At 46.1% G+C, this 11,294-nt stretch overlaps 1 protein-coding gene across 1 annotated transcript in view; it reads left to right on the plus strand.

The window, feature by feature from the left end:
- Positions 1 to 8,189: 8,189 nt before the first annotated feature.
- Positions 8,190 to 11,294, plus strand: part of LOC121564115 (ankyrin-2-like) — a gene marked incomplete at its 3' end in the record, with an annotated part of 144,612 nt that continues 141,507 nt past the window's right edge. The window contains exon 1 of the mRNA XM_045216174.1: positions 8,190 to 8,392. Coding sequence (XP_045072109.1) covers positions 8,267 to 8,392 — 126 coding nt within the window. The remainder of the gene's footprint in view (positions 8,393 to 11,294) is intronic.

Genomic DNA, 11,294 nt, shown 5'->3' on the forward strand with positions numbered 1-11,294 from the left:
TCCATGGACCAGGCTGTTAACTGTAGGTTGTTTGGTTCAGGAGTATTAAAACAGGAAATGACTAAGAGGAAGAGGACATTATATTACAAGATTAAACACTCACTCAATACTTTACTCTCTCTCTCTCCATGTCTCTCCCTCTTGCTCTCCCACTTTCGCTCTTTCTAGGACAGAGATGTTTGTGTAAGGACGTACTATAATGCATCACTTAAACTAAACCCATTAGTGAAGAAAAGCTGACTCCAACCTTTCAGAGAGAGGGGGATTAGATATGTGTATGAGAGAGAGAGAGAGAGAGAGAGAGAGAGAGAGAGAGAGAGAGAGAGAGAGAGAGAGAGAGAGAGACAGAGAGAGAGAGAGAGACAGAGAGAGAGAGAGAGAGAGAGAGAGAGAGAGAGAGAGAGAGAGAGAGAGAGAGGACAAAATGTTGTCATAAAATATGCACGTTATCCTCCCCTCATTATGACTCATTCTGAACATAGAGACTAGAGTTATAGATCTGTTAACTACCTTAACTCAATAAACACTATCAATACACTAACTGTAGCTTTGTCTCACAACACACACAAAACGTTGATCTCTATAGAGGCTCTGCTACCCAGTGTTACATGATATACACACACACACACTCACACACACACACACACACACACACACACACACACACACACACTCACTCACACACCCATCGATAAGTCAGTAGTACTAACAGTGTTCTAAGATCAGGTTACCTGCAGATCAATGGAGCCGTAGGCGACGTCCCACATGCCACCCTATTCTGTGTTTAGTGCACTACTTTTGTCCAGAGCTCTGGTCGGAAGTAGTGCACTACGTAGGAAGTAGGGTTTCATGTGGGACACCACTAAAGATTCTCTGTCTGAAACCTCACCCAGCCGGAGAGCACATTTGTAGCTATTAGCTAGACGGAGACATTATCCAGAGTAGGTATTAGTGGTAGTGTGTTCACGAGGAGAGACATGTTGGGATGGTATTTAAATACGTTTCTAATATCTGTCTGTCTGTCTGTCTGTCTGTCTGTCTGTCTGTCTGTCTGTCTGTCTGTCTGTCTGTCTGTCTGTCTGTCTGTCTGTCTGTCTGTCTGTCTGTCTGTCTGTCTCTCCATCTCTATCTCTCTTCTGTCTGTCTGTCTGTCTGTCTGTCTGTCTGTCTGTCTGTCTGTCTGTCTGTCTGTCTGTCTGTATGTCTGTCTGTCTGTCTGTCTGTCTGTCTGTCTGTCTCTCCATCTCTATCTCTCTTCTGTCTGTCTGTCTTTCTGTCTGTCTGTCTGTCTGTCTGTCTGTCTGTCTCTCCATCTCTATCTCTCTTCTGTCTGTCTGTCTGTCTGTCTGTCTGTCTGTCTCTCTCTCTCTCTCTCTCTCTCTGTCTGTCTCTGTCTCAGTCTCTCTCTCTCTCTCTGTCTGTCTCTGTCTCAGTCTCTCTCTCCATCTATCTTACTCATTCCCACTCCTCCATCTGTCTCTCTGTAGTAAACTGTAATCCTATCTTAAGATACACAGACGGCTGGTGGCACCTTCATTGGGGAGGACGGCTCATAGTAATGGCTCATAGTAATGGCTCATAGTAATGGCTGTAACGGAATGACTTGAATGGCATTCAACAGGGTTGGGTCATTTCCATTTAAATTCTAGTCAATTCAGGAAGTACACTGAAATTCCAAGTTCAATGCATTTCAATGAGGAAAAGGTGGAATTGGAATCGGAATTTGGTTTTCTTTCTGAATTGACTGGAATTTAAATGGACTTGACCCCAATCCTGTTAAAAAACACATCAAACTGACCCCAATCCTGTTAAAAAAACACATCAAACTGACCCCAACCCTGTTAACAAACACATCAAACTGACCCCAACCCTGTTAAAAAAACACATCAAACTGACCCCAACCCTGTTAACAAACACATCAAACTGACCTCAACCCTGTTAACAAACACATCAAACACATCCAAAACATTTCCATGTTTCAGTTACCATTTCCTTCACTCCATTCCAGCCATTAAAATGAGCCGTCCTCCCCTCAGCAACCTCCTGTGTAAGATATGCATGACCGAGCCTTTCATATGAAACGCTGTGTTGATGTCAGTTAGAGATCTCTGTTACAGTAAGAGCTACTAGTTAGTCTTCGGCCCTGAGAGAGAAATCTGCTGTCGCTCGGTTGGGCTGCACTTCCTCACACTCACCAGTGGAGGGCGATAGAGACAGAGTAGTGGATGAGGTCTAACGCCACCAGATAGAGACAGTAGTAGATATATATATTAATTTTTTTTCACCTTTATTTAACCAGGTAAGCCAGTTGAGAACAAGTTCTCATTTACAACTGTGACCTGGCCAAGATAAAGCAAAGCAGTGCGATAAAAACAACAACACAGAGTTACATATGGGGTAAAACAAAACATAAAGTCAAAAATACCACAGAAAATCTATATACAGTGTGTGCAAATGTAGCAAGATATGGAGGTAAGGTAATAAATAGGCCATAGTGCAAAATAATTACAATTAGTATTAACACTGGAATGATAGATGTGCAAGAGATGAGGGGCAAATAGAGAGTCTCCCGAGTGGCGCAGTGGTCTAAGGCGCTGCATCCCAGTGCTAGCTGTGCCACTAGAGATCCTGGTTCGTATCCAGGCTCTGTCGTAGACGGCCGCGACCGGGAGACCCATTGGGGCGGCGCACAATTCGTCTTCGGTAGGGGAGGGAATGGCTGGCAGGGATGTAGCTCAGTTGGTAGAGCATGGTGTTTTTCAACGCCAGGGTTGTGGGTTTGATTCCCACGGGGGGCCCAGTATGAAAAAAAATATGTATGCACTCACTAACTGTAAGTCGCTCTGGATAAGAGCGTCTGCTAAATGACTCAAATGTATACTGGGGTGCAAATGAGCAAAATAAATAACAATATGGGGATGAGGTAGTTGAGTGGGCTGTTTCAGAAGGGCTGTGTACAGGTGCAGTGATCGGTAAGGTGCTCTGACAACTGATGCTTAAAGTTAGTGAGGGAGATAAGAGTTCCAGTCATTGGCAGCAGAGAACTGGAAGGAATGGGGGCCAAAGGAGGTGTTGGCTTTGGGGATGACCAGTGAGATATACCTGCTGGAGCGCATACTACGGGTGGGTGTTGCTATGGTGACCAATGAGCTAAGATAAGATTTGCCTAGCAGTGATTTATAGATGGCCTGGAGCCAGTGCGTTTGGCAACGAATATGTAGTGAGGACCAGCCAACAAGAGCGTACAGGTCACAGTGGTGGGTAGTATATGGGGCTTTGGTGACAAAACGGATGGCACTTTGATAGACTACATCCAATTTGCAGAGTAGAGTGTTGGAGGCTATTTTGTAAATGACATCGCCGAAGTCAAGGATCGGTAGGATAGTCAGTTTTACGAGGGCATGTTTGGCAGCATGAGTGAAGGAGGCTTTGTTGCGAAATAGGAAGCCGATTCTAGATTTAGCTTTGGATTGGAGATGCTTAATGTGAGTCTGGAAGGATAGTTTACAATCTAACCAGACACCTAGGTATTTGTAGTTGTCCACATACTCTAGGTCAGACCCGTCTAGAGTAGTGATACTAGTCGGGTGGGCGGTTGCCAGCAGCGTTCGATTGAAGAGCATGCATTTAGTTTTACTAGTGTTTAAGAGCAGTTGGAGGCTACGGAAGGAGTGTTGTATGGCATTGAAGCTCGTTTGGAGGTTTGTTAACACAGTGTCCAATGAAGGGCCAGATGTATACAAAATGGTGTCATCTGCGTAGAGGTGGATCTGAGAGTCACCAGCAGCAAGAGCGACATCATTGATATACACAGAGAATAGAGTCGTCGAGAGAATTGAACCCTGTGGCACCCCCATAGAGACTGCCATAGGTCCAGACAACAGGCCCTCCGATTTGACACATTGAACTCTATCTGAGAAGTAGTTGGTGAACTAGGCGAGGCAGTCATTTGAGAAACCAAGGCTATTTAGTCTGCCAATAAGAATGCGGTGGTTGACAGAGTCGAAAGCCTTGGCCAGGTCGATGAAGACGGCTGCACAGTACTGTCTATTATCGATCGCGGTTATGATATTGTTTAGGACCTTGAGCATGGCTGAGGTGCACCCATGACCAGCTCAGAAACCGGATTGCATAGCGGAGAAGGTACGGTGGGATTCGAAATGGTCGGTGATCTGTTTGTTAACTTGGCTTTCAAAAACTTTCGAAGGGCAGGATGGATATAGGTCTGTAACAGTTTGGATCTAGAGTGTCACCCCCTTTGAAGAGGGGGATGACCGCGGCAGCTTTCCAATCTCTGGGGATCTCAGATGTTACAAAAGAAGGGTTGAACAGGCTAGTAATAGGGGTTGCGATAATTTCGGCTGCTAATTTTAGAAAGAAAGGGTCCAGATTGTCTTGCCCAGATGATTTGTAGGGGTCCAGATTTTGCAGCTCTTTCAGAACATCAACTGTCTGAATTTGTGTGAAGGAGAAGCGGGGGGGCATGGGCAAGTTACAGCGGAGGTTGCAGAGCTGGTGGCCGGGGTAGTGGTAGCCAGGTGGAAAGCATGGTCAGCCATAGCAAAATGCTTGTTGAAATTCTCAATTATTGTAGATTTATCGGTGGTGATAGTGTTTCCTAGCCTCAGTGCAGTGGGCAGCTGGGAGGAAGTGCTCTTATTCTCCATGGACTTTACAGTGTCCCAACACTTTTTGGAGTTAGTGCTACAGGATGCAAATTTCTGTTTGAAAAAGCTAGCCTTTGCTTTCCTAACTTCTTGTGTATATTGGTTCCTAACTTCCCTGAAAAGGTGCATATCGCGGGGGCTATTCGATGCTAATGCAGTACGCCACAGGATGTTTTTGTGCTGGTCAAGGGCAATCAAGTCTGAGGAGAACCAGGGGCTATATCTGTTCTTTGTTCTGAATTTTTTGAATGGGGCATGTTTATTTAAGATTACGAGGAAAGCGGTTTTAAAGAACAACCAGGCATCCTCTACTGACAGAATGAGATCTATATCCATCCAGGATACCTGGGCCAGGTCAATAAGGAAGGCCTGCTCGCTTAAGTGTTTTAGGGAGCGTTTGACAGTGATGAGGGGTGGTTGTTTGACCGCGGACCCGTTACGGACACAGGCAATAAGGCAGTGATCGCTGAGATCCTGGTTGAAGACTTGTGGAGGTCTACCATTTTTTTCTGAGGTCTTGGCTGATTTCTTTTGATTTTCCCATGATGTCAAACAAAGAGACACTGAGTTTTTAGGTAGGCCTTGAAATACATCCACAGGTACACCTCCAATTGACTCAAATGATGTCAATTAGCCTATCAGAAGCTTCTAAAGCCATGACATCATTTTCTGGAATTTTCCAAGCTGTTTAAAGGCACAGTCAACTGTATGTAAACTTCTGACCCGCTGGAATTGTGATACAGTGAATTATAAGTGAAATAATCTGTTTGTAAACAATTGTTGGAAAAATTACTTGTGTCATGCACAAAGTAGATGTCCTAACCGACTTGCCAAAACCATAGTTTGATAACAAGAAATGTGTGGAGTGGTTGAAAAAACGAGTTTTAGTGACTCCAACCTAAAGTGTATGTAAACTTCCGACTTCCAACTGTAGATGATGCTGATAGTCTGGTGATGGTCTGGTAGAGGGCGAGTCAGGGAACCAGCCTGCATAGAGGAGGGTTAAACAGATACCATTAAAATGTATATGGTACAGCACAGACACACACACACACACACACGCACACACGCACACACACACACACGCACACACGCACACACGCACACACGCACGCACACGCACGCACGCACACACGCACGCACACACGCACACACACACACGGCTGAAGCTGTGCTGTGATATTGAGGCAGTGGCAGTGCAGTAGTGGTGATTGGGACCATACCACTCCCAGGTACAGTAGGGGTGATTGGGACCATACCACTCCCAGGTTCAGTAGGGGTGATTGGGACCATACCACTCCCAGGTACAGTAGTGGTGATTGGGACCATACCACTCCCAGGTACAGTAGGGGTGATTGGGACCATACCACTCCCAGGTACAGTAGGGGTGATTGGGACCATACCACTCACACCACCAGAGGGGTGTCTCAGGACTCCCAGGTACAGGACTAATGCTGACTGTCCTCTCCCCTCCCACCCTGTTTCTAGACAGGGGTATGTCCCTCTCTCCTCTGGGCTCTGAATAGGACCGGCTGTGCCTCTCCTCTCCTCTCCTCTCCTCTCCTCTCCTCTCCTCTCCTCTCCTCTCCTCTCCTCTCCTCTCCTCTCCTCTCCTCTCCTCTCCTCTCCCTCTCCTCTCCTCTCTCCTCTCCTCTCCTCTCCCTCTCCTCTCCTCTCCTCTCCCTCTCCTCTCTCTCTCTCCTCTCCTCTCCTCTCCTCTCCCTCTCCTCTCCCTCTCTCTCCTCTCCTCTCCTCTCCTCTCCTCTGAACAGGCTGTGCCTCTCCTCTCCTCTCCTCTGAACAGGCTGTGCCTCTCCTCTCCTCTCCTCTGCTCTCTCTGCTGGTGCCCTGTTTGTCTCTCCTTTATCAAATTCTAATCCAATATGCTTTAATGGCACGAATAAGAAGGTCAATGTTGCCTCTCTCTCTCTCTCTCTCTCTCTCTCTCTCTCTCTCTCTCTCTCTCTCTCTCTCTCTCTCTCTCTCTCTCTCTCAATTCAATTCAATTTCAATTCAATTTAAGGGCTCTCTCTCTCTCTCTCTCTCTCTCTCTCTCTCTCTCTCTCTCTCTCTCTCTCTCTCTCTCTCTCTCCCTCCCTCCCTCCCTCCCTCCCTCCCTCCCTCCCTCCCTATGTAGTGTGTTTAGGAACAGGGACAGTGGCAGGGAGTGGTTGTAGCTCTAGCAGTGGGGTTGGCTGTTGGCTCAGTGCTTTACTAAACCCCATACATACACACACAACACAACACACACACACACACACACAACACACCCACGCTAAACAATCTCCTGCTGTTGCTCACACAGCTGGGAGCTGCTGGTACATCTGGGGCAGGGTCATCCCCTGGTGGGTGAATCAGTCTCTATCCACCTCCCTCTTTTCACTTTTCACTTATCCCCCGCTCTCTCTCTCTCTTACTGTCATTATATATACCTGAATGAGTCATAGTGGGACTGAGTGTGCATGTGTCTGTGAGAGAAAGAGAGAGAGAGAGAGAGAGAGAGAGAGAGAGAGAGAGAGAGAGAGAGAGAGAGAGAGAGAGAGAGAGAGAGAGAGGGAGAGAGGAAGGACTTAAAACACATGATCTCAGCCTGGTTTTTTTGTCAGTTAAGAACAAGGAGAACCAGTAAAGGACTTATTCTATCAAAAAGGGATTTTACGACATCATCACTTTTACTGGTATTTCAGTCCAGATGACTACCAGATGACTACCAGGTGACTACCAGATGACTACCAGGTGACTACCTGTTGAACTAAATACAACACAGGCCAGACCAGACCATTGAGGCAATACAACTGGCTCATTAGCATTTATAGATTAATACATAGATAATATGCCATTTGGCATTATTTCAAGAAGATATACACATGGAAACCTGATTGATTGATTGATCTATTGGATACTCATGGCACATGGCTCAGTATTGTTGACTAGACTGAAGACTGGACCTCTGGATGACCTCTAGCTCCGTACCTCAGAACTAGTCTACTGGACTGGACCTCTGGATGACCTCTATCTCCGTACCGCATAACTAGTCTACTGGACTGGACCTCTGGATGACCTCTAGCTCCGTACCGCATAACTAGTCTACTGGACTGGACCTCTGGATGACCTCTATCTCCGTACCGCATAACTAATCTACTGGACTGGACCTCTGGATGACCTCTATCTCCGTACCTCAGAACTAGTCTACTGGACTGGACCTCTGGATGACCTCTATCTCCGTACCTCAGAACTAGTCTACTGGACTGGACCTCTGGATGACCTCTATCTCCGTACCTCAGAACTAGTCTACTGGACTGGACCTCTGGATGACCTCTATCTCCGTACCTCAGAACTAGTCTACTGGACTGGACCTCTGGATGACCTCTATCTCCGTACCTCAGAACTAGTCTACTGGACTGCTAGTGTTTTTACCGAACGGACAGACGGAGAGTGTGTCTGAGGAAGTGTGTGTGAGAGAGTTAGAGAGGGAGAGTTCAAGCGAGAGACCGTTTTGTACTTGGGAGAGACAGAGAAAGAGTCTGAGAAAGTCAGCTAGAAAGTGTGTGTGTGTGTGTGTGAGTGTGTGTGTGTGTGTGTGTGTGTGTGTGTGAGTCATGGCTCACGCGGCAGCTCACCTGAAGAAGGCTCGTGAGTTAGAGCAGCCTCCTGAGCTCAGAGCGATACAGAAAGCCAGGGAGAGACGTAGACGACACAGAGAGAGAGCAGAGCGCCAACGCCAGGTAACACACACACACACACACAACTACACACAACCACACACACACACACACACACACACACACACACAACCCACACACACACACACACACACACAACCACACACACAACCACACACACACACACACACACACACAACCACACACAGACACACACACAACCACACACACACACACACACACACACACAACCACATACACACACAACCTCACACACAAACACACACACACACACACACACACACACACCACACACACACACACACACACACACACACACACACACAACCACATACACACACAACCTCACACACAAACACACACACAACCACACACACACACACACACACAGGCCGTGTCCCAATACCCATAATAGTGTACTAAATAGTACGCGAAAAAATAACGTTTTTATAGTATGTGAAATTTCGATAAAAGAGTACTCCGAATGCGTCATATAATGCCCAGTTGTGATGACCCCCTTCCCCATTCGTTCATTTTGGTAAAGCGCTGCAATCTGACCTGTTTATCAGCTGTTGGCAAACACTTGAGTCGGAGAAGTCAGAGTTAATTCTACTAGATCAAACGCCGAAATGACTATGCAGTTTGGATGTAATACACTAGTATGGGTATTCAGACACTGACACAAACACACACACACACACACAACCACACACAGACACAACCACACACAGACACAACCACACACAGACACAACCATACACAGACAATGGGTTTGTGATGTAACTTTGTGTGTGTGTGTGTGTGTGTTTGTGTAGATCAGCTCAGCCGATTAGACAGACAAGAACTAAAAGTGACGTGATGCGTGTGTGTGTGTGTGTGTGCGTTGTGTGCGGGCGTGTGTGTGTGTGTGTGTGTGTGTGTGTGTGTGTGTGTGCGTGCGTGTGTGTGTGTGTGTGTGTGTGTGTGTGTGTGTGTGTGTGGTCTTAGCCCCGTTGTAATGTATGTGAGAAGTGATTAATGTTATGGGGGATGGGCCAGATGACAGATGTGATGTGTGAATGTCAGGGTCACTGGCAGATCTAGTATAGAGATAGACACTGGCAGATCTAGTATAGAGATAGACACTGGCAGATCTAGTATAGAGATAGACTCTGGCAGATCTAGTATAGAGATAGACACTGGCAGATCTAGTATAGAGATAAGACACTGGCAGATCTAGTATAGAGATAGACACTGGCAGATCTAGTATAGGGATAGACTCTGGCAGATATAGTATAGAGATAGACTCTGGCAGATCTAGTATAGAGATAGACTCTGGCAGATCTAGTATAGAGATAGACACTGGCAGATCTAGTATAGAGATAAGACACTGGCAGATCTAGTATAGAGATAGACACTGGCAGATCTAGTATAGGGATAGACTCTGGCAGATCTAGTATAGAGATAGACTCTGGCAGATCTAGTATAGAGATAGACTCTGGCAGATCTAGTATAGAGATAGACACTGGCAGATCTAGTATAGAGATAGACTCTGGCAGATCTAGTATAGAGATAGACTCTGGCAGATCTAGTATAGAGATAGACACTGGCAGATCTAGTATAGAGATAGACACTTGCAGATCTAGTATAGAGATAGACTCTGGCAGATCTAGTATAGAGATAGACTCTGGCAGATCTAGTATAGAGATAGACACTGGCAGATCTAGTATAGAGATAGACACTGGCAGATCTAGTATAGTGATAGACACTGGCAGATCTAGTATAGAGATAGACACTGGCAGATCTAGTATAGAGATAGACTCTGGCAGATCTAGTATAGAGATAGACTCTGGCAGATCTAGTATAGAGATAGACTCTGGCAGATCTAGTATAGAGATAGACTCTGGCAGATCTAGTATAGAGATAGACTCTGGCAGATCTAGTATAGAGATAGACTCTGGCAGATCTAGTATAGAGATAGACACTGGCAGATCTAGTATAGAGATAGACTCTGGCAGATCTAGTATAGAGATAGACTCTGGCAGATCTAGTATAGAGATAGACACTAGACTAGTTTAGTCATAGTATGTAGTTAGTGGTATGGTTTGGTTAGACTGGGTAGTGGTTTGGTTAGACTAGGTAGTGGGTTGGTGTTACAGTGGTATGGTTTGGTTAGACTAGGTAGTGGTTTGGTTAGACTAGGTAGTGGTTTGGTTAGACTAGGTAGTGGGTTGGTGTTACAGTGGTATGGTTTGGTTAGACTAGGTAGTGGTTTGGTTAGACTAGGTAGTGGTTTGGTGTTACAGTGGTATGGTTTGGTTAGACTAGGTAGTGGTTTGGTTAGACTAGGTAGTGGTTTGGTGTTACAGTGGTATGGTTTGGTTAGACTAGGTAGTGGTTTGGTTAGACTAGGTAGTGGTTTGGTTAGACTAGGTATTGGGTGGGTGTTACAGTGGTATGGCTAGACTAGGTATTGCAGTAGGGTATGGTAGAGTTTGACTAGGCATTGGGTGGGTGGGTGGGTGGGTGGGTGGCAGGCCTAAGTCTTTGTGATTGACTGAGTACAACAGGGTGGTTGGGTCTTCATCTGAAGCACTAGGGTCAGACAGTTGGACTAAAGGGACATTAGGTCCCCTGTAGCTCAACTGAAGCACTAGGGTCAGACAGTTGGACTAAAGGGACATTAGGTCCCGTGTAGCTCAACTGAAGCACTAGGGTCAGACAGTTGGACTAAAGGGACATTAGGTCCCCTGTAGCTCAGTTGGTAGAGCATGGCGCTTGCAACGCCAGGGTTGTGGGTTCGTTTCCCACGGGGGGGCCAGTATGAAAATGTATGCACTCACTAACTGTAAGTCGCTCTGGATAAGAGCGTCTGCTAAATGACTAAAATGTAAATGTGATTAAGACTGCATCAGACTACATAGAACTTCATAAAACTTATGTAAGGACTACATCAGGACAGAGA

This window comes from Coregonus clupeaformis, unplaced genomic scaffold, assembly GCF_020615455.1.
Source record: "Coregonus clupeaformis isolate EN_2021a unplaced genomic scaffold, ASM2061545v1 scaf0625, whole genome shotgun sequence".
In the NCBI taxonomy this organism is placed as follows: Eukaryota; Metazoa; Chordata; class Actinopteri; order Salmoniformes; family Salmonidae; genus Coregonus; species Coregonus clupeaformis.